This window comes from Hydra vulgaris, chromosome 05, assembly GCF_038396675.1.
Source record: "Hydra vulgaris chromosome 05, alternate assembly HydraT2T_AEP".
Lineage (NCBI taxonomy): Eukaryota > Metazoa > Cnidaria > Hydrozoa > Anthoathecata > Hydridae > Hydra > Hydra vulgaris.
In genome coordinates this window covers 45,339,976-45,365,619 of record NC_088924.1, presented here as the reverse complement: position 1 = coordinate 45,365,619, position 25,644 = coordinate 45,339,976, and the positions used below count along the sequence as shown (strand labels likewise).

Here is a 25,644-nt window from a genome sequence, read left to right as displayed (position 1 = left end):
CTAATTAAGTTTAATGTTTTTTAGAAAAAAACATTAACGCAAATTAAAGGACTAAAACGTTTTTAAAAACAGTTTGAATGTTTTTAAAAAATTTTTGGATGTTTTTATTTTATATTTTTAAAAATAAAAACATAAAATAAAAACATGAATGTTTAATTTTTATTTTTTACTGTATAACTGTATAACATGCGCGGAGTAATGCTACATCGACTATCTTATAGCTTGTAGTAACAAGGGAGTGTTGCTATATCGACTATCTTATAGCCTGCGGCTACAAGTTAGTGTTGCTTCATTAACTATCTTATAGCCTGGTGCTACAAGGAAGCAGAGCCGTATTTTTGCAAGTGCAACCGCACTGGGCCCCCGATGTTTAAGGGGCCCCAAAATTTAAAAAAAATATTTTTCTAATATGAAACTTGATTGTAAGAAACTAGCACTATAAGCCAAATCTTAAGAATATTTAGTGTTAAATTACTTTTCGATTAGAAACTTAATTTATTAAGAGTTCGAGGAATATTTTCTAATTTTGAACGCGCAATCGAATGAAACTTCATTCAAATGAAAATGGAATTCTGTTCAAAATTTCCTTTTGAAAAAGTTTTAATTTAAAAATCAATGATATGGAAACAAAAAAATTTGGTTAATTTTATAGCGATTTAATTGGAAAAATATAACTTTTCATATATATTTCAAATATACATAATAGTAGTGTTGGTTTATTGTTTCAAATTGTTAGTTTTTATTTATTTTTTAAACATTTTTTAACGCACAATTTACATACAACATTTAATTATCTCAAATTTTGAAAAGATGTTATAAAAGCGGCGTACAAAAAAGAGCGAAACAGATCCGGAATGTAGCAGAATTAAATAGCCTCGCTAGATCATTAGATAAATTTTTTAAACGGTGCAAAAGTTCGTTAGTTTCAAACACTACTTTAATCAAAGCATGCGATTTAAATGATAAATCTCAATTTGAAAACAATAATGTTGAAGAAAAAATGAAAGAGCCACAACATCAAAACATCGATAACCAGAACAAGAATGTAGATGGTGAATCAGGATCCAATAGCGTCAATATTGAGGATATTATATCTAACAAGACTTTAGAAATGAGCAGAAATTAAAGATATTTTACAAATGGAGAGCGGCACTTAACCAAAATATAATAATGATATATTAGATCCTGCAACATGGCCAGTTGAAATCGACAACAAACAACGGATGTTTTTGGTAGTGTAGTCACTTAAAAGTATTAAAGATATCTATTATAAAAGAAATTCTCAAGGAAGATGTTTCAGTGACACTTTTTTTACAGACAAATAAAAAATGGTGAAAAAGAATTAAGAAATTGGCTTTTATATTCTAACTCGACAGGAAAAAGTATCTGCTTCTGTTGTCGGTTGTATTCACCAATAAAGATAAGCCTAACTTCAAGTGGATTTTCTGATTATGCCCATACTGGAATACGGTTATCTGAACATGAATTTTTAAAGAAACATCTTGAATCAGCGTATAAATGGCGAATTCTAGAATTTAACATTAAACACAGAACAAGAGTAGACCATCTTAATGAAGATGTGTTCAATTAAGAAAAACGCAGATGGCGAATTATTTTAAAATGTATTGTATAAGCGTTATTTTTTTGAAGTGAACGAAATTTAGCTTTTAGGGGCAGCAACAAAAAACTCTATGAACCAAATAATGGTAATTTGTTAGGAGTAATTACTCCTAACAAATTGTCGCCGGTTTTGTTCCAGAACTCAAAATGCATTTTAAATTAATTACTGCTACAGAAAAAAGAGTTACACCATATTTTACTGTGAAAAGTCAAATCGAAATTATCTTACAACTAGCTTCTAGAGTTTTACATACAATTGTAAGTAATATTAAATCATCAAAATACTTTTCCGTAATGATAGATTCTACACCAGATTTTCGCAAAAAAGACCAGTTTTTCATCATTATTCGGTATGTTATATCAGCAGACCAAAATCAAGTGTCCAAGAAAGTTTTTTAAACTTTTTAAATCAACCAGAGAAAATTTAGCAAACGTTTGTGTTGAGGAATTGAAAATATTAGAAATCAAGATTGCTGATTGCTGAGGTCAGTCGTATGACAACGCAAGCAATATGAAAGAAGAATATAAAGGAGTGAAAAGTCGAGTTTTAGAAGTCAACAACAAAGCATGGTAAACGCCGTGCGGTGGAAATAACATCAATTTAGTTATAAATGATAGTGCTAAGAACACTATTAAAAGTTAGAATTATTTAACTACATTAAATTTATATTTATATAGAATTTTTGCTGCATCAACAAAGCGATAGACTATTAAAGTAAAATATTCAAAAGTTAATCGAAAGCGCCTAGCAATACTCGATGGGAACGTTGCTTTAAAAGTATAAAAGCCGTGAAATACCAGATAAAGGAAATTAGTTTTGCGCTAGTTTAACTTAAAAATAGCCATCCAGATTGTAAAACTCATGCTGCATTTTTAATAAAATAAATAAAATCTTATGAGTTTGTTGTGCTCACAACAATTTGGTATCACTTGTTATCAAAGCTTCACATTTTCAGCCAATTGCTTTAGCGAAAAAATAAGGAAATTAATATTGCATTACAACATACAAAGACTATGCTATTATCTCTTGATGATTTCATAAACAATTTTAAACAGATTATAAAAAAAGCACAAGAAGCATCGGAAGATATTGATAGCACAGTTCACTGAACGGTCTTCTTATGATACTCATATATTAAGTAGAAACAAAGATTGTTTCTACTTAACATTACTTAACACTAGTTTAGTCAAAACGGAGAGTACGTCATCTTAAAAGACTGGCAGACTATTGTTATTATGCAGATCATAAAAATAAAGCAAATGAGAAATATTACGATATTGATAAACCAAATAAAGAAATTGAACCAATAGACGATGATTGATTGCTGTGGTGAAATTGATATATGTGATCTTGTTTCTGAAATTGATGATGAGTATAACCATCTAACCCAAATGGCTGGAGATAAGTTTAAAGAAACTTATTTTAATAAAGTAATTGATAAAGTAAAAGATTCATTGCGAAATTTTTTAAATCAAATTTTTGGTTTTCTTTTCGATAATTAAAAGCTAAAAACTATGAATATAAATGAATTCAATTCTAATTGTTCAAATCTGGTCAAACACTTAGGAAATGATGTTGAAAAAGATAAATTCAAAAAAGAACTTTCTATTTTAAGATATATATTAAAAGATAATTATTTTTTAATATATTGATTTATAAAGTCAAATGTCTCCTATCAAGGTTGTGGCGAGTGAGACTTTTTCAATTTATTTTTAATTTTTGGTGTCCCAAGATGTCTTTATGGTCTTATCACAGAACACCGCGGAAGCGTATTTGAAAGGAAGTTTACACCCCTTTCATTTCCGATGTTGTAAAACTTGCCCAGAGATGGCGTTGAACAGCGAGTCTGTAGCTTCTGAGGGAAGCGCGCTAACTGCTGCGCTACGGCTTAAACGCACTTATTTAATCATAGCGGTGGACTTATAACTTATTTAATCATAGCGGTGGACTTATAACTTATTTAAACATAGCGGTGGACTTATAACTTATTTAAACATAGCGGTGGACTTATAACTTTAAAATCATTAGTTCTTTATTTTTATCGGTAACTTTAATTTTAAATATTTCAAATTTAGCAAAAAAATTTCCTTGTTTTTGCATTTCATTAATCAATAACGTCTTTAAATTAAGGAAAAATTGTAAAATACTGCAAATATTTACATCAAATCTTTTTATATATAATTTACAGTTTTCAGTAATTTGTCGGTCAATTTAATAGATATTGACAAATACAGCAATGAACATCAATTTTCATAGCAGATAACAGGATAAAACAGTTTTAGAAAATTTTAAAAACAAATGGTCATAGTTGCTACTTATAGTTATAATAAACAAACTCAAAAAGATACCAAAAAAAGTGTTTTTTAAACTTGCAACCCTTGTTACATCCAAATGTATGTAACGCGTATATCGAATAATTTTAACAATACCCATTAATGTTAACAATCATTTTCAAAACTAATTAAAACTAATTCAAAATTAATTGCAAATTATCTGCTTTCCACCATGTCACAGGAAAGGCTTTCAGGATTTACAATACTGTCGATAGAAAATGCAACCGCAAAAGGGTTAGGAAAATTGACTTATAATTATATATATATATATATATATATATATATATATATATATATATATATATATATATATATATATATATATTAGTTTTATAGTTTGTTGCATTTGGGAAGAGCGGAAGGAAAAAAGTGATTTTTACGCCAATACATATGTCACTTTTAATTACTTTTGACTTTCGTCCAACATTTGCGTGTTGTCAGAAAGTTAAAACCATTAATTTAATTAGAAATTAATCGTTGTATAAAAAAACCACAAAAACGCAAATTTAATTGACCAGAATGTTTTTAAAAATGTTCATATGATCAATTTTTTTTGTAACAAAGAATAAGCATATAACAATTAAATTTAGAGTGGATGATAAGTAGGCACCTTGCTTCAAAATAATCTTATTTAAATCTGTTTTCAGTTTTTCCAGTTGCCGTTGCATATGATTATGTGAATGTGACCTTAAGTTTGTTTCCATGGCATCTTGAACCTTTTCCTTTGTCTGAAAATCCAAATCCTTGCAATAAAATTCAAATGAAGGGAAAGCATGCCTGTCCAACAAGGTAAAGTTGGGGCTATATGTAGGTTAAATTACACGGGTGATTTTTATCTCAGCAAGAAAGTCTCTGACTGCAGCAGTCACATGTGGCCTGGCATTATCATGCTAAAGGAGCATTGTCTTCCATGTGACTCTTTTCAAGCCTTTGTTGACAAAATTAGAATGCATACTTGATAATAAAAGCATGTACACCTCTGAATTGACCGATTGTCCATTTGGAAGTACCTCAACATAGGCTTTGCCATCAAATGAGATAAGGCAAATCGTCTTTTGCATCAAATTGTGATCTCCTGATACGTTTCGGATCTTTTTCACCCTTTGAAATCCAAGCGCGATTACTGCGTTTGCACCCAATCAATCTGTGGTAAATCCACTTCTCATCCTCAACAGTTAGACGTCGTTCAACATTCAATTCATCTCGTATGATGGTCAGAGATTTATGCGCAAGTTCAACCCGATTTTTTTGATTTGCTGGGGTGAGGCCATATGGGATCCATTGTGAACAAATTGATTTTTTCATCAATTTTTTGGTGATTATTGATTAAACTGAACCAAAAGAAATGTTTCCGACATAACAAATTTGCTTTATTGTTAAAAATTTGTCTTCATCAAGCAGTTGTTAAATAATCTCAATGTTGTCTATAGTTGTTGAGGTACTGGGTCTACCTGACCTCGATTCATCTGAAAACTGAGTATATTCACTTATGTTTGATGTAGAATACTTTTGGTGGTACTTGTATATTTTTTGAATGGAAGTTGCATCCTCACCCCAGACAGTAGTTATGAGTTTGTGAGCATCAGATGAAGACTTCTGATTACGACGGCAAGTCTCAATTAACAATCTAATACCAACTTTGTCAATTTGAAATATAGCTTTAATTATTTAAATGATCTAAAATTAAAAAAATTTATTTTATTAAGCATATATATACCTAAGTTAATGTTAAGAGTATCTATAAAAAATTTTATTCGCAAGAATATTAAAACACGAATTGTATTAACTTTTGATAATACTAATATATATATATATATATATATATATATATATATATTTACATATGTATATATATCCAAATGTGAATATTTTATATTGGTGCAATATTACTATCAACATTTAACCAACATGGAGATAAAAGTTGCACCAATATTGCACTATTGTTGCTTGCTACTAAGGAACTTAATCACAATCCTTCCTCTAATTGTAGTCTGAACACTGTTTAATATTAATATTTTGACATAAAAATAATAATGCTTTACAGCAATAACTCGCATTACTAAATACCAAAACTCGTTGTAAAGACTAAAAATTAGAAAATCAAAATAGAAAAAACATTTGCTAAAAAAATTAATCTTTTTTGTACAAAAAAGCGGAAAATTAACTTTTAATTTAAATTTAATAGTTCAGTAAACAAAAGATTGACAATTCTGCACTAGATTCATTTTGAAACTGATTCTTATTGAAACATTCTTTAGACAAGCGTTTTCTTCGGGTTTTCATTCTAGCTATCCATTTATTCCATATCAACAATTTATTCATTAACAGATAATTAACATAGATGTAGAAAAGTTTTTACTGTTTATAATTTTATATTTTTTTACTGAAATAAAATGCAAGAAGTTTAAGAATTATTACAACAGTTAAAGATTTCTCAATAAAATTTATATAACTACAATTTATTTTAGCAGAGCATTTAATTGTGTAAATTGTGTATAAAATTCTTTTTATTTTGCTCAAATCAAGACAAGTTTAAATAAAATTTCATATCTTATTTAATAATTATAGTTTCTTATAATCCATTTCAAAATATAAAAATTGTTACATAATGATTTAGTGCGTAGTAATTTCATATATATGAATTTCCAAAAACTTGGCTACGTATCCAAACCATAATTTTTAAAATTAATATTTATTTAATGTCAAAATGTAACTATTTTTGTGTTATTATTTTTTAAAAGATCACACAACATCTGGAGCAATTATTTCTATAATTAATCAACTAGCTCCAGATGTTTTCCGGTCTTTTTATAATCTTTTACATAAAAATTATCTATTTAAATCATGCATCCAAATATAACAAAAACACCACACAACATTTGGAGCAATTATTTTACAACTTGCTCCAGATATTTTGCGGACTTTTTATCAAACAAAGAAAGAGTGTTACACATGTCTTCAGTTCTTTGCACATTGTGGAGAAAAGAATCGTTCTAAATTAACTTTAACTCCAAGCTGTTCAGTTTGCATTTCATGGAATATTCACATGAAAAAGGTCGGACACGTCAGAAAAAAATAGAGACTTGATGCTGACCTGATGATCGACCTTTTTGTGCACAAGAAATAATAGTGGCGACAGACATGAAAAAAGGAATTATTCTGCCAAGAATGGAAAATTTAAAGAAGCAAATTTTTTATCAGCGGTTAACAATATACAATGAAACATTTGTGTCTATTTGAAAAACGAAGGAAAGTGTAGTTTCAATTGTTTGGCATGAAGAAATTGCTGGGCGGTGCAAAGAAGAGCTAGTTTCTGCATATTGTTTTTGCAAGAATATCGGAACAAATCTGATATCACTATATGGTGTGAAAACTGCTCCACTCAAAACAAAAATACAAAAATTAAAATTTTGCAGCTAAGTTTGATTTTAATTCTATAAAATTTATAAGAAATGTAGCTGTAACTAAGTGAGCTTTTATCCTTTTAAGGCCACAAACATTTTAGTGCTAAAGGAAAAATCACTCAATATATGCTAAATAAATTCCTCAACCATATATGGACACATTGCCGAAATCAAGTTTAAACATGGTTCTTATAGCATGTTTTATCGTTGTATGATGACTATGATGACCCCGTGATGTTTTATCGTTGTATGATGACTATGATGACCCCGTGATTAAAGCATCAGTTCTATCCAAAAAGCAGAAAGAAAAAATGTCAACTTTACAATATACTATAAGAGATTTAGAAGCCGGAATCAATCCATTCTAAAAATTAAAACTTGTTTTCAACACTTTGACCGTAAATGCCCCCTAATAGAAGAGAGTTTTGGAAAAATTTGTTGACCAGAGATTAAGGGTTTTTACGTTTAATTCTTCAATATCAAAATTATATATAATAAACGTCTAACGCGCATAGAAATTTCCTTGTTATTTTTTTTTTCCTTTTTGCATTTTTACTTATTTCATCTTCTAAATACATTTATTTTACATTAAAATTCTTTTAGTTTTAAACAGATGCAATTTTATATTACTGTTTTGTAATATTAGTCAGTCGCGTAGGAAGGTCAAAAATATTAGGGCGGGGGAGGGGGTGGGAAGAAAGGGTGGAAACAGAAATTAAAGCATGCTATGGCAGCAAAAATTAGAATTTGAATGAAAAAAATTTCAAGAAAGTTGGGGAGGGGGAGAAGTGGTGAGTGCTCCTCCAAATAACCCCCCCCCCCACCTTCCATCCTTTATTTTTGACAGTGATAATAGTTACGCTATATATTGAAATTCTTAATAGTTTTATTATAATAATTATAATAATTGTTACAATATAATATAAAAATAGCTATAATTGTTAAAGTGAAACTGTAATTAACTATTAAGAATTTCAAAACATGGTGTAGTTGAATGATTTTTCCCAAATCGATGCGTAAGACGTTTTGAAACAAATTTCAAAAATTAATAGCAGGTATTATTTTTAAGGCGTTTTTTGAAACTGATAATCTTTATGAGTTTTTTCATAATTTAAAAAAATAACTATTCAATAACGTTTGTTATCATCTATATTAGCTTATTTGATACAAAAGTCAATTTTAAATTTTTCGATCTTAAGGCGTTTTGAAATGGTCTTAAGGCGTTTTGAAATGATCTTAAGGCGTTTTGAAATGGCTGTTGAACCATCCTTTTAAAAAAGGTTTGCAGTTTATTATGCAATTTTTTGTTCATTTCTAAAATGACTTCTGCGTTACTCATCTTAGTTACAACGATAATGCTTTTCTTTTATAAACAACTTGGCATACTTTACTATATTGTCATTAATATTAGAGTGAAATAAAACAGTATTTCACACAAGGGATTTTAGGAAAAAAATCTCTCTGCACTGAGTATTTGTGTTTGAACAGAAAAGAATTTTTTTTTTACTAATTCTATTATAACTTTGTATTCTAACTATGTAATATTTATATTCTTATTTATAATACTAAAATTATGCTTTAATAAAAATAAAAGAGTTGCTGTAGTATAAAATAACTTAAACTATAAAGTCAACAAGTTTAACTATAAAGTTAAACTATAAAGTCAACAACTTAAACTATAAAGTCAACAAGTCAGCCATTTGAATAGTTAAAATATAATCTCAATCACTACAAGAAAAATCAGTGATTGTTACACAAAAATAAATCACCATTTAATAGCAAAAAAAGTAAATCTGAAACTCAAACTTTGCCTTTTTTTATTCGATGTAGTTTGCACAAAAATTTTTAATCATATTAATGAATTATAATTAATAATGAAAATAATAATCTAAAAATAGAGAAAAAAAGTGATTTATATTTATTAAAAATTTTGTTTTGATAAAATCCATTAATTTCTCTTGTAAATCACTTTAGGGAAGTACATGCCTCGGCGGCAAGGGAGAGATTTGGCAATCACTTCCGGCCAAGGCCTATATATTTGTGGCCATTGATCAATTTATGATGATTTTAAGTGCAAAATTGGTCATTTTGAGATAAGTATGCAGTTTTGTTATATTTAGTTAGATCTTATATTTTGTCAAACTACGATTGCTGAAGTTTATATAGAAATATCTATAGCTTATTGTTTTGTTTTTCATTATTACCTGATTTATCGCAACAAATCAAATTTTCAAACTCTTCTCCTGCAAAATGTCATATTTGCACTTAAATATAAATATGATCATAAATTGATCGATGGCCACACACACATGTTAACGGACGTCTAAACGTTCGTGAGACATCTGTAACATATATATATATATATATATATATATATATATATATATATATATATATATATATATATATATATATATATATATATATATATATATATATATATATATATATATATATATATATATATATATATATATATATATATATATATATATTAGGGTGGGGTGAAAATTATTTTTTTGAAAGTTTCTTTTGATGGAGAAAACACCTAAGTTTCTTCTATATAATAAATAAGACTAAACTTAAAAATTTTTGAATAACATTTTTTTAGGGGTCCCAACTGTCTTTTTAACATTTGACGGGTCCCTGATATTAGGAAACAACCATAAATTACGTCACACAATTTGTGATCATTTTTTGACTCCTCCCTCTTGTCACAATATCATAACTCTTTAGTAAGAATTCTCGTACGAGTTGTCACAAAACCACTACCCCCTCCCCCTACCCTAATATGTGAATGACTTCTTGCTTAGATTTTATTGCATAAAAACTATTTTTTTAACATTTTTAAAAAAAGTTATTTTATTAGTAATAGTAATTAGTAATATATATTTCTGCATAAATAATATTTCAAAGAGTATTTATAAATATAAATTTATATAAACTATCTGTGCAGCCCACCAACAGTAGATAGTGGGCTATAGCAGCCCGAGCTTAGCCTGTCAAGTAAAACCTTAAACTCATAGACTGATTGAGACGTTTTAATGTCATTCGGTAAATTGCTTCACTCCTTAACCATTCCGTTTTTAAAAAAAATTATGTCGAATGCCTTATAAATAGAAGAGTAGAATATGATTTCCACTCTACTATTTATAAATGATTTTCTAGCTTAAACATTTGAATCAGATCTCCGCGATTTCTTTTTTTTTCAGGGTTGTTAGATTCAAGTCAATTTTTATATAAATAATTTTTTTTTAATGTTTTTGCAAAATATAATTTTAGACTTTTAAAACTAGTTTTAAATTTTTTAATAAATTTTGCTTCTTTTGAGTACCAGGTTTGTAATATTCTAAGGATAATGCTAGATTAAGAATTAAATACAACATTAAGTTTAAAGCGTGCATACCGCCATATTTATTTCAAGTAATAATAATAGCGCGAGGCATATGTGTATTATGCCGAACACGGATATTCCTTCCATAAGTTTTTTTTTAATTCTTTTTTTAAAGATGTGTTTATATTATATAGTTGCATAAGTTCTTTATAATATACACAGTTACATGCAGTCTCTCAAGTGGGGAGGTCTGTTTTTAGTCTTGGACGATCTTTGAACGTCAGGCTGCGGTTCAGTCGACAGAGTTTCATGAACACTTGTAGCATCTTCGATTTCATTGTTTGCTGTTTCCTCATTTAATGTAGGAGGTGTGAGCTGCCGGTAATTCGTATGATAAATCAAGTTGTTCATGCTGATGTGCTAGTGGTTACTCATTGGTTTTAATCAGATGTTTACGATTGCGTAGATATACTTTTCCGTACTTATTTACCACGTTGTATGATCTTGGTAATGTTAGTTTTTCTTTAACTGTCACTTTCTTCCTCATGTCTCATCTTTCTCATCCAGGCGGTTTCGTTTGCAACGAAATTTGGGAATTCAGATGCGTTCCAATCATAGTATTGTTTTTGATGATCTGACTATTAGCATTTAAAGGAACTGCTGGTATAAGTAAATCATGGTGGACAGGTAAGGTTGTTCGCGTTCTTCTGTTAATGAGAAGTTCGGGTGGAGAGTAGCCCATACCTGTGAGAGGCATGTTGAGGTATTCTAGAAGACCGAGTTCAATTTTTTAGTATTTTCATCATAATTTTTACGCCCATTTCACTAAGACCATTTGATTGGGGGTAGTTAAGACTTGATGGAGTGAAGTTGAACCTATATTCTTTTGAGGAGTTAAGGAATTCCGAACTGTTGTAAGAGTTGTTATCGGCAATGAGAGTTGAAGGTATTCCGTGACGAGTAAAAATGGTTTTTATAAATTTGATTACAGAAAATGCCGTTTTGTCAGGAATGACACTGTTCTCAATAAATTTAGAAAAGTAGTCTTTAACAATTACATATATTTTTACATGCAACTCATATGTCTGATCCTACTTTACTCCACGGTAAGTCAGGAATGTCGTGTTGAATGATTTTTTCCTTTTAGTTGTTATTACGGTATTTAAGGCATTTTTGGCAATTAAGTATTAGTTTATCAATGTCGTCTGAACGTCCTGGCCAGTAAACAGCGTATCGAGCTCTAGCTTTCATCTTTTTGGTGCCAAAGTGTGATAAATGAAACTGTCTTAATATGAGGGGTCTCATAGCAGTTGGTATGACTATTTTCTTTTCTTTTAGAATTATTTCCTCTGCTAGGTGTAAGCTATTTCTGATGGTCCAATATTTATTTTCTTCACTGCAAAGTATTTGTCGGTTTCGGGACCAACCATAAGTTATATAGTTTGTAATTTGAGAGAGCACTGGGTCAGGTTTAGTGTCGTGCTGCAATTGCTTTAGTCTATCAGTTGATATTGGCAGATTTTGAACTAGAGTGTGGACCATAACGTTGCAGTCCACTTTTAGGCTATCATCCTCGTCAAAATTGTTGAGGTGGGCACGTGATAAAGAGTCAGCAATGTGTAGATCTTTTCCTAGAACATATTTTACTACAACTTGATATTATTGGAGTCTTATCAGAAGTCTTTATATGCGAGGTGGTGTTTCTGACAGCGGCTAGAGCAAAATGTATTCAAGAGGTTTATGATCACTTTCTATGGAGACCTGTCGCCCATAGGTATATTGGTTGAAACGTTCACAAGTAAAAACGATTGCCAAAATTTCATTCTCTATCTGGGCATGTCTCTGTTCTGCTGTGGTTAAACTACGAGATGTATAGCTGATCAGGTGATCTTCTTGCATAATACAAGCTCCTAATCCATGTGAAGAAACGTGTATCTGAATCTGGATATCTTTTTATGTGTCAAAGAATGAGAGTAAAGGAGAAGATGAAAAAACCTGTTTAATTTTTTCCATAGCACTGGTATGTTCATGGTTCCATGACCAGAGTATGTCTTTTTAAGCAGCTGGCGGAGGGGAGCTGTTATCTCTGACATATTTGGGATGAACTATCACAGATAGTTGACCAATCCTAAGAGCCGTTGCAAATCTGCTTGACATGCAGGCAATGGGTATGCATATATGGCTTTAGTTTTATCAGGATCAATTCTTATGCCTTCATGGCTGATTATATTCCAGAGATACTTGACTTCAGATACTCAAAATTGTATTTCTTTTAGGTTGAATCTGGTATTTCTCTCACGAGCTCGTTGTAGAATTTGTTGGAAAATTGAATCATGCTCTGCATCTGTTTTAGCTGCAATAATCAAGTCATCGTGAAAGGCCAGATCATTAGGGATATCACCAAAGTTAATTTTAATCATCTCCTGTGCAGCATCCGATGCGCATGATATGCCAAATGGCATGCGGTTGAATTTGTATCGGCTATGAGGAGTGTTAACTGTTCATAGCTCTGAGGAAGCTTCATCTAGTTTTATATGCCAAATGCAATCAACCTTGTATCTATGACAGTGAAAACTTTGTTGCTACAAAGTTTGCTTGAGATTTCTTCTGTAGATGGAATGGTTTTGTATTGTCTTAAAACAGACTTGTTTAGTTTTTTTGGATCAACACATAATCTTAAATATCTATCTTTTTTCTCTATGATGACCATTGAATGTACCCAAGGTGTCGGTTTAGAGATTTTTGAGATAACTGTGGCTTTTACAAGACTGTAAAGTGCGCTTTTAAGTTTAGATAAGACAATCATTGATGCATGAATGACTGGGATTGCATTTTTAGCTAAACCCTTTAACTAAACCAAGGCCGGTAAAAACGTCACCACAATGTTTTAAAGTGTTAGCTTTATTTATTTCATTATTGTTAATGTTTAGTATTTTAAGAGATTTGCAGGAACTTAGACCAAGAAGTAGTTTTACATCATAAAGAGATACAACAAAAAATTGACACACGTAAAATGTTATTCTTTTTAACAGTCAGATTGCAAGTTCCTATTACAGGAATATTGTTTCCACCATATGGTTTTAGTCTAGTTGTTGTTTTTTTGAAAGGAGACTTTCTAGAAATAGAGTTGTAGACGTTGTATAGAATGACGTTGCATTTGGCTCCAGTATCTAATTTAAATGTTATATTTTTGTTGTTAACTGTAATATTTGTTGTTAAATTGTCAGTACATTCCATCGATGCTGCAACATGATGAGTATATAACTCTGCAACGTTGACTTCTTTTTGATCAACTTGGTCCATACGATTTGCATTAAAACGATTAGTTTTGGATCTGAACACTCTAGCAAAATGGTTTAGCTTTCCACATGCTGTGCACTTTAGGAAATATGCTGGGCAAGACAAGGTAGTGTGTTGTGATCTACAGTAATAGCAAGATTTTTATAAAGGTCCATCAGTCTTTAGTGAATTGAATTTAGTTTTGTTTCCATGTTTGTTTACATAATCTGCCTGGATTGTTTTTTGACTGCTTTTAGATGTGTTTTTGATGTTTCATAGGATCTCATAAAAATTGATTGTTTTTTCTAGAGTGAGCTCAGTGTCTCGAAATAGTCGTTCTCTAGCAGCAGACTATTCTGTCACATATTAGGCTTTCTTCAAGGGTTCCCAACTCGCATGTTTTAGCTTTATTTCGTAAATCAATCAAGAAGTCAGTAAATAGTCTGCTGTCTTGAACACATGTATTGAATAAATAACCTTCATAAGTTAAGTTTTTTTTTTTGGCTGAAATAATATTCAAACTTTTGAACTAAAGGTGTTAACATACCGTTTTCTTCGATTGTGAAAATGAATGTATCATATACTCTTAAAGCGTGTTCGCCAATCATATGAAGGAAAGTAGCACATTGAATATCTTCATTTTTGTCATTGACTCCTGAAGCTATTTTATAAAGATTCTATCTCTGCTCCCATTTTCACCAGTTTTCTGAAACATTACCATTTAAACTCATGGCTTCTAATGGTCTAAGTTATTCAATTTTAAATTAAACACAGGTTTACTTCTGGTACCATGTAATATTCTAAGGATAATACTAGATTAAGAATTAAATACAACAAAAAGTTTAAAGCGCGCATACAGCCATCTTTATTTCAAGTAATAATAATAAAACGAGGCATATGTGTATTAAGCCGAACACGGATATTACAATATTGACATACTTTTGAAGTAATTTTCTTCAGATTATATTAAAGATCAGCTAAATCTTCAAGGGTTAGTTAAAATATTTTTAGTTTATAAACTTTTTAAATTCAATGTTATTTTATAATATAGAACAAATCTTGGGGTGAACAGAAGAAACTTTCAAAAAAAGTAATTTTCACCTCACCCTAACATATAACCCTAACACTTAACCACTTTTTAGTTTTGTGCTTTGACCCCAGACATTGTTACACATTACTGTATTTGTAATGACATAAGTCATAACAAATAGATAGTCTGAATGCAAACAATGATTGATTGTTCGAACTTGTTAGATATGATTTTTGCCATCCCCTGATCTCCAACCCTGCACAAGTTTTAAAAAACCAACTTTTTTAAGGAACTAACTGTTTTTTTTTTAAAAACTTGACTGATATGGTAAATTCTGGGTGAAAACTAGACTGGATGAAACTTTAGAAGATATACTGGAGTTGCTTTCTTTAAAGTTTCAAAAGAAACAGATCGTTTTACCAAAAAATGGGCTTTAGACTTGATTAACATTATCACAAAATGTTAAGTTGTTGATGATATTCTTCTTCTTCTTCAAAAAAGAAACAATTTCCAATAATAAAAACTTTAGATATGTGAGCTTCATATTTCTTCCGAACATGTTTGGTGCTATGAAACAAAAAAAAGTTAAAAGATGGGGAGCTACCATCTACTAAGTTTACCAAGAAAAACTATTTTTTAATTCCATCGTTCATATCTAAACAACGAGATTATCAATTATTTTTTGATCAAAGTTCTTTAATCAAACAGTCTTATTGTTATAGAAACTTAATGGACTTCAAAAAACATCTTTTTCTTTTGTCTTTATTAAATAAGATATGGATAATGGAGGAGAATTTTTCAATAATTTATCCTAATCTTTATTTAACTTATTAGAAGAAGTCATTCCAAAATTTAAAATTTTTGTAGTATATTTCTTATACTATACAATTCGTGTGTGTGGATGGATGTGATCTAAAACACATAATTTGTATTTGAAATATAAAAGATTATGTCTTAATGCTGTTTTTTCACAACTTATTTTTGAAATAAAATTTAAAATTTTGCAATTGTGTAAAACTTTCTTATCCTATTGAAGTGTTAAATTTTCAAAAAAAACGTTCGATTATTTTATTTATAAAAACTCTTTAAAAAGACTCTTTAGTATAAACTGAGACTCTTTAGTCTAAACTGCATCAAATTGTAGGTTTTGGAAAAAATCAATAATGCAGATTTTTCTATGAACTGAATCTTAAAACACATTCTAGTTGTTCTCTAAAAAATCTATTCTTAAAACTTTTGCTAAATTTAATGCACCCATTTCTGTAATTTCTTCTAGTAAAGTTAAACTGACTTTACAGCAATGCAGGCTAATGCTATCTGCTTTAAATAAATGTAACAAGAAAATTTGTTCAAAACTTAGTAAAGTTTTGATCTCAATTTATTCAGCTAGCAATAAAAGAGAATCTCACCTATTATAAATTTGTTTTGGGAAGAGCAGCATAAGTATTTGGCCTGTTCTAGTTTTCATCTATTACATATCACCCCATAATAATAAAGTATTGTCTAAGCCTTGTTGCTTAATTGCTATCTGCTTATACTGAATTGTGATATGATTCACAGATAGGTGATAGGATTTTAATTCTTCAAAGCTTAAGAAGTTTAAGAGGTTACAAAAAACATCCAACCTATTAGGGAATTTAATCCAGCTGTTTAAAGTAAACTTGCCTAAAAAAAAAATGTCCATCCTCAAGAAAAATTTGTTTTAATTATTTTTGATGAAATGAAGATTCAAGAACATTTAGTTTGGGACAAATATACTGGAGAGCTTATTAGTTTTATTAATTTTTTTTATACCTCCCATAGACTAGAAGCCCACTACTGACAAGGAAGCTACTTAATTGTAGTTATAACTCTCTCTCAAATCTATAACTCTGAAACACGAACCTTAACGAACAAGGCCGCTGTGCGGAGAAACAACTTGATTTGAGCAATAAAAAAACAAATATTTCTACTTTAAAAAAATGCTGTGTGTTACCTTGAAAGTACAAATTTAAATGTTGTTTCTACATTAGCTGATGGTGTCTTTCTAAACAGAAATTTTTTAGAATGCATAAGAACTTAAATACGAATTTATGTATTATGTATTTAAATATGTATTTAGTTTAATTATATATGCATTTAGTTTACTGAGCACAAATTATTCATTCAAAATAAAAAGCGATACATATATTCTTTTTAGATGCTCAAAACTTGATTAAAACTGCTCGTATTTGCCATGCAAATTCTGGTTCTGGACAAAGTACTCGTTCTATGTAGAACAATGGTCTGCACCTACTTTTGAGTCATATTTCTCAACTTTATTATGAGAACTTAGAATGCGGTTTAAGAATAGTAAATATAGTTTCTTTTAGAACATAATGTTCCTTATAATCTTTTTGAAAAGTTTTGTTAAGGCAACTTATAAAACTACTTTAAAAGACAGCGTGCTCTTGGCAGCAGCCGTGACAATCCTATTGTCAGAGATACTGAGTATAATGACAACAATGTCATTTCACAATATTCTAAAGGATCTGTTGTTGGAAATGTTTAATGTCAAAAATATAATTTTAGTGAAATAAATGAAGAAAAAAAATGAAGTAAAAGGAAAACAAATCTGATTAAATAGATAACTAACTTTTTCAAATCCCAGACAGTGACTAAATTCTTGTAAAAATAGTTATTTTCATAAAAAGTTTTCATTATATAATTACATTATTGGCTTAATTAAATTAGATACAATAACAATTAAATAAGATAATCAACTTTAGTTTACAATTTTGAGCGTTAGGTCTTGTGACGACAATAAAAATATAAACAAATTTGTCCATATTTTTGCATATAATTTTTTCTCTAAAAAACTTTAATTACCAATCAATTATGATTAACAATAAATTTTTATAGAGTTTTCTTTAATGGGACAACAAGTCAAAACATATATCATCAGCCGAGAACCAAGAAGCCGTATGTCCACATTTTTTATTTTTTCTGTTTATTATCAATAAATATATAACAACCAATGGGGTATGTATCCCAATTATCTAGTCTCAAGAATGATACAACTTTTATAAATAGTAAAAAAATTAGTCGGACTATCTGGCAGAAAGTATTTACAAATTAAATTTGAAAACATTTATGAAAATTTATGATAAAATTAAAATACAATTATATAATATATTAATTATTAAACTAATATATTACATTATTGGCAATGAATTTACTTTTTGCGCTTTTGTCAACAGTTATTTTTTTCTATATTTATTAATTTTGTCAAAAGAATTGTTACTCTTTATTATAAGTGAGCAGTTTTTGATAAATTACAACAATACTCTCAGGTGCCGTGACCCTTATATTGATCTCTACCCTTGTATTGAGCACCTGAGATTTTTACATTAAATTAGGCAAGCTATTCTTAATTTAGGTTGATAAGTCTGCAAAGTGCATTTTAATGCATTAAACATTATTTGTGCAAAAAATGTGAAGAGTCCGTAAAATGCATTAGCAGGTATTAGGGAGGGGGTGTTCAAAACAGCAAGTACCTACACAATTTAACTATGTTCCTCGTAAGTATTTCATAAATCATAAGTTTAATTTCTTTTTTAACAAAAGGAAATGCATTTTCTGGGTCTTTTACTTAAGTGCCCACCACTTATTGCTACCTATCTTTTAATTAAACACAAAAAATCTTGAATTAGCAAAAAGTTTTGATCTTCTTTGTTGCATACTATCTTCGTGCAATGCATTTTTTCAAAAGCAACTCTTTTGAAGTTTATTTCACAAATGGAATACGTAAGCAAATAATTTAGAACGTTACTTTTAGTTTTTAAAATTTAAATAGTTACGTGTGTTACATATTTATAATTGTTAAAGAAATTCCATGGCAATACCTATAAGAGAGATTGTTAATATTTCTGAATTACAAAAAAAAAAGACCAGTTAATATAGCTTTGACGAGCTAATAAATAGTTTTAGTTGTATGAAATAAAAAATAAATAAGGATAAGTTTAAAGATGTAAGCACAACTAGAAGATTTGAGGTATAGGGCTATTTCGAATTTTCCGAAAAATAACAGAGTTCAAAGTGTAAAGTCTGTAAAATTATTCGTAAAACACCTGGTTCAACAGATATTTTAAGGCATTTAAAAAAAAAACAATCCTGCTGCCAAAATACCGCAAAATAAAAGTTTTTTCAAGGGTGAAATTTTGAGTCGGCTATCAGCTATTGATGGAATCAGCTTTCACAACATTGCTAAAAGTAAAATTTTGTGCCCAGGGATACCAAATTTTTCAAAGTCCTTAAATCATTCACGATCTTGTCATTAAACTCTTCAGATTAGAAACAAGTTATAAGTTCTTTGAAAATAAAACTTTAAGATAAATGTAAATTTAGTCTTACATTTGATAACTATACTTCAGTAAAAAACGGATTGTATATAAACTTAAATCTATATCATAATGAAAGATTTCAATCGTTTAGAATGTTAAGAATCCAAGGTACAATGCCAGCAACAATAGATATTAAATTGATCAGTGATAAGCTTAATTCTATTGATTTATATTTGAACAAAGACATTGTAGCTTCTGTTACTGATGGAGCTAGCTTAATGAAATAAATTGATCATAACACTAAACCTTAACATCAAATGTGTTACAACCAAGCTATTCATCTATGTGTGATTGATGTGCACTTTACAAAAAGCAAAGTTGATGCACATGGTTCTGATAATAACCCTGTTGATAGTTATATTTAAGCTGTAGATTATGATTAAAGTTAAAGTGATGATGAAGATGGGACTGAAGTTGGTGATGATGTTCAAACTATTCATAGTTAGTGAAGATTCTGTTTCCATTATTAAAACTTGAATATCAAGAAACTGTGTTAAAAATAAGAAAATTGGTTAAAAAATTTCGTAGATCACCAGTGTGTTATGATGATGAACATCAACCTAACATAATTGAAAAGTTTGGAAAAGAAAAAACTTTGGTTTGTGACTCAAGGACAACATGGAGCAGTATTATTGATATACTTGAACATTTTTTGGAGGTGCAAACAGAAGTAAAAACAACTCTGATTGGTATATTGATTTTCCTCTAACTAATGAGCTTGAATGAGAACTAAAATAGATGAATTTTATTTTTCTTTAAAACCACTAAAATTGGGCATTATAACTCGTTCAAAAAAAGATGCTGATCTTTTGTATTCTGAAATTTTGATTAAAGTTACAAGTAAAAAACTTTTGATAAAGAAGAATTTGGCAACAAGATTAAAAAAAAGACGGTTACTAATCTGTTTACTAATCTCATTCAGCAATTATTTCAGCCCTGTGACGATAGCTTTGATGATGATAAAAAATTAAAAACTGATAGTATAACTGATAACTTAAAAAGTCAAATAAAAAATGAATTGAATTTAGCTCAACAACTCAAACTTTTTTTTGAACAATCAGACGCTGATATGAAACTTGACCATCAGGAAATTGGAACAAACCTTGTTTAAAAAGAAATGGCTGTTTTTGAAGCTTGCAAAGCTAGGCCCAAGTATTTAGATTTACTTTTCAAAACTTTGAAGAGTACTAATTGATATTATTTACTTTTGTCCTAATTAATGATGATAATCAAATAAAAGCTTTTACACACACTTTATATTACATGTATATTGTGCGTTTTAATATAACTAAAATAAAGTTTGAAATAATTCGAACTTTTTCCGTAATAGATTGAACATGTTCAGGTTTAAACTTTTTCAAAAAAGTTCTTACTGCAAGTCCTAATTCTATATAATAAAATAATACCGGAATCAAAAAATTTTTGAAAAAAAATATCTTTTGGGGTTCCTCAAGTCTCTTTAACATCAGACAGGTTCTTAATATTTTCAAAAAAAAAAAGCTTATACGAAATGTACATCATGTTATGTCTGAAATAAAATTTAATAGGTTTTATAAAATTCTACAAAATTGTTTTAAATTTTTCAAAATTGTATACAAATTGCAAAAATAATCATGATTGCTGCACATTGCTTTTCTTAACTCTGTTCTTATAGAAGATTTACGTGCTTGTCGCTTGTTGATCTGATGTTTCTGACAAATATATCTAGCATAGGATAAGCTTCTTACCCTTATAAACAAAACAAGCATCCTTTGAAGAGGAGAGAAAGATGCTTTTTTGTCAATCTACGCTTCACCTTTGTTCTTTGTATCAGTTTACATTTGAGTAGTATCTGAATCAATTTTGAATGCTGATAATATTTCCATGTATTGTTGTATATACTGCTAATCAGACTTAGAAAATTTCAACTTCAAGTAAAGTAGTTGCAAAACATAAACAGCCAAATCTTGAAGTATACCCAATTATTTTTCAGAAAAATTATTGGCTAACAAAATTTCACTATTAAATAAAGTATTACATTTACTTCCTGAAAGATCTTGAATTATGTGGTTCAACTTCAGTAAGCAAAGTATTGGTTAATAAAACTTTGATGGCTATAAATTTTAATGAAGGAGCGCATAAAAGTTTTTCTACATCACTATAGTACTTTGTAATAAAAAATTTTTCAAAAGAGAATCTTCAAATTAAAACTAAAGTTCTTCATTGAAAATTCGAATTTCTTCAGGCATACATAAATTATTTAAAAATTTATTTACAGACTCCTCGTTAATATCTTTAGGATTAAGATGGCTAAATGTTATAAAAATTTTTTCTTTGCTAGTTAAGTTGATTAGTTTGTGTTTCAAAGATTTTCGTCTTTTTAAGCCATATTTTGTTTTGTAAACTTTGCAGCACAATTTGCAAGAAAAATTGGATACCAATCTTGGAAAGCAATCTTCAAATAATAACACATCTAGATATCATTCAATTTTTTTGCTTTTGTCAAAAATTCCATCAGTAATAGTCATATGCAGATCATCAAGCTGTGTGTTTAATAAAGAAACGGCCCGTACTTCCAGACTATCAATTTCTTATGACTACGATTACGATGAGTTGATTTAAGTGTGATATGTTATTAAAATTAATCAATTCTACCTTGAAAATTTAACATTAGAATTTGATATATATAAATATATATATATATATATATATATATATATATATATATATATATATATATATATATATAAATATATATATATATATGTAAATATATATATATATATATATATATATATATATATATATATATATATATATATATATATATATATATATATAAATATATACACTTTTAGATAAAAGTAATTATTTAAAAAAAAAAAAGTGTCATCACAACACAAACAGAAAAAAGATTTGTTATTTTTGTTCGCACAAAACATTAAGATTATTGAATGTTTAAGCGAGTGAAAAAAGTGAACATTTGATTTTGATTACAGTAGTTCAAAAATCCACTTGGCATATGTGATAAATGTAGAAAAAATACACATTGAAAAAACTACTTGCCAGATTTAATAATAGACTGAGCTGAAAACATTGTTTGAACTGTAGCCAGAAGTTCTGCAATTTGTCTCAGAAAAATTTGTAAACTAACCAGTTTATGTGGAAAAACTTGAACATAAAGAAGTAGAAAGTTTTCCAAGTTGCATTCATCCCATAAAAAATTAATAAATCTCGCCTTTCAAACATCGCAAAGGAAAATAAAAGCAAATTGGAAATAAAACGTTTGCGGTAAAAATATTTCACACCTTAGCTAAAGCTAAAGAACAGCTTCTCAAGTTATCTCAAAAAAAATACCTGATCAAGGATCAAAAAGATTTAAACTTGCAGCAAGTGGAAAACCTTTACAAATATCAGATTCTTAAAATCTTTAAAGAATCCTTATCAATTAATAATCCTTAAAAAACCAACCTAGACATCACTGATTGATTTAATAAGGATTCAATCAAGACTAACTTTGCCCAACTTGAAACAAATTCAGCTAGCTAAAGAACTCAGATAATATTATTTTTGAAGTATACTATTTATTGCTCTTTTTAATTGTTATAGCTAATTTTAATTTTAAACAAATGTTATTTTAAACAGATCATCAATTAAAGGAAAAACTTGCATACAAGCAAACCTGAAAAAAGTACTTCCAGTAATTGATGGTTTACTTAAGGATTTGTTTATAATAGATTATCAAGAATTTGATGTTAACAAAGGAAATTTGTAAGTGAAGGAAAATTTATCTACTATTAAGCGTGCAGATGTCGAGAAATTTGTTAAGTTGCTTTATTGTGATTAAAGAAAAGAACCTAAGCAATCAAATAGTAATACTCTCTATTGATGGAGGAAGAGATTTGCTTAAGGTAAATAAACATTTTTTTTTTCTATCTCATTGCAAATATGTTTCAGTACGCGATTGATTCAGCTAAAACTAAAATAAAAAAGTACAACATTTTGTAAATATTTTTCATATTTTAGGTCTGTTTAAATCTATTGTCAGATTGTGAGATGATAGATTTAGAAGATGGGAAAATCAATCATAAAGACAAATAACAAGAATTACTTATGCAAAAGAACCTCAGAGTTCAAAATATAGAGAAGGTTCTGTAAAAACTTATATTTTATTAGCCTTAGTTCCAAATGTTTCTAAAAGTCACAACAATGTTTCTATTTTATGTTAATTTCAAAAAAATATATTAACTTATTTATTATCTTAATTAACTTAATATATTGTTAATTAATATGAATTAATAAATTATCAATTGATGTATAGTTATTTTATACATCAATTAATGTTTACGACATGGGTTTGTATTTTACAAATAACATATTCATGACATTCATATCCAAATGATATTTCCAAAATGTTTTTTTCCATACATTTTGGGAAAAAATTGCTTAAGCCTAAAAAAATGTCTGGTTTTTTTTGTGATTTCGTGACATATCAAACCTAAATTTAGTATTGTACCAACAATATTTTAATACAACATTATTTGGGGTCAAATCACAAAACTAAAAAGTGATTTAAACAAACAAAAAAAAAAAGGGCATATGTGATATGCTAATATTCTAAATTTGTGCGAAATCTGTTTCAATTTGCGGTTTAACTTTTTACATATTAAATTTAGAATCGAGTTATATTTAATAATTTCTGCTTTACTGTGGTTACTGTGGGTTTGCTGTAAATTAAAGGATGTTTGAAGTCCATTTAGCTTGAGCTTCTCATAGAACTTAATTAAAGTTTAATGTAAAATTTTTTGGGATTATAGTGAATAATAAAAATGGAATATTTAAAAACAGGTGATACAGACAGAAACAGCTTGTCTAAGCGATAAATGAAAAGTATGCTAAGTAGTGCAACAGATAGTATTGTATAAATTGGGACAATGCATAAATCCTTGCTGTGGGTTTCATATCATCTAGTTTAATTGGAGGCAAGTGTGAAGGTATAAATATATGACCTGCTGCAATATGGGAAGTGCTATTGTATATCATAAAACCCATGATGGGTTAGATACCTATGCACAGAGAATCACTTTCAACTTCATCTGTGAATGAAAAAAACAAACTAATTATTTGATACGATTTCTCAAAAAGTTGCAAAAAAGTTTTAAGATGCGATAAACATTTTATACATATTTTATTTTTTTAAACATAAAGTATATTCATAAAAACATTTTTATTTTATTGTTATTTAAGTTTTTAATTGTTTTAAGTAAATAAGTTTATTAATAAATATTTATTTTGATATAATTTAGTATTATAGCTCAAATGATAAATATTTTATAGATAAAGTTAAAGATTTTAAGAAAAATTTTTGCTTAACTAGAAAAACCTTTTTATCATCAATTTGTATTAAACTTGTTATTGTGTGAAAAACTTGTGCAGAATCGAAATGTTAACAAATGTGAAATTTTACATTTGATACTTTTAGTATCAAATGATTTTAAGTTTGCTGTTTTGGCTAATTGCCAACAGCTATTTTACTGCATTGAAAAGCAAGAGTTTTTTAAATTATACCACATATTAATTTACAATTTATTGTTATTTCTATGGTCCAATTGTGATGTCAAAAGGCAAATCCTATATTGAATTCTATTATTGACAGATATACTAACATATACAATTTTTTTGTATTGAACTCTGTGAATGGTATTGTTTAACATACACTTAACAAATTTGTTTCACCTTCACTAAAGTTGCTATTGTGCCAAAAACAGTGTTTGAACTGGAGACCCTCAGAATACAATTCAAATGCTCTTACTGTGCCTATGCTGCTATAAATCTAAATTTAATTAATTGCACTATTTAAAACATAATATTCCATTTTCAAAATTCAACAATAGGTTTATAAAATACTATAAATATGCTTTGCTTTCTATGTATTAATGTAATATAATACCAATCTATATTTATATAAGTTTTTACATATTTTTTATAGTTATGAATAAAGAATTTACTAGGCCTTTAATACAAAATCATACTGATTAAAATAGTGACAGCCCAAAATTGAACGACAGGGTCCTTCAAATGTAAATGTTCACAACACATGTCAAATGGTTTGTGTGTTGTATGACCTCATAAATATTTTTTATATAAAACTGTTGAAATAAAATACAAAATGATGTTAACGGTGAATATATGGAATGGTTAATTGGATACTTGGTTGATTAATTAGTAACTGATTTTTTAGACTGATTTTGTACTTTATTAAGTGCTATTGTTTTACTTCAAAGACAGAAAGATCTCAGACTT

At 28.6% G+C, this 25,644-nt stretch overlaps 1 protein-coding gene across 7 annotated transcripts in view; it reads left to right on the top strand.

Annotated features, from left to right (window-relative positions):
• Window positions 1–25,644, top strand: part of LOC136080900 (phosphatidylinositol 3,4,5-trisphosphate 3-phosphatase and dual-specificity protein phosphatase PTEN-like) — an 83,322-nt gene that overhangs the window by 6,447 nt on the left and 51,231 nt on the right. For 2 of the 7 annotated variants that reach the window (XM_065798288.1, XM_065798289.1), the window contains one exon: window positions 17,882–17,941. The exons of 4 other annotated variants lie outside the window; for them this stretch is intronic. In XM_065798288.1, the coding sequence (XP_065654360.1) occupies window positions 17,882–17,941 (60 nt within the window). Of the gene's footprint in view, window positions 1–17,881; window positions 17,942–23,078; window positions 23,253–23,367; window positions 23,491–25,644 lie in introns of all 7 variants that reach the window. One more of the 7 variants, XM_065798294.1, reaches the window with a different exon arrangement.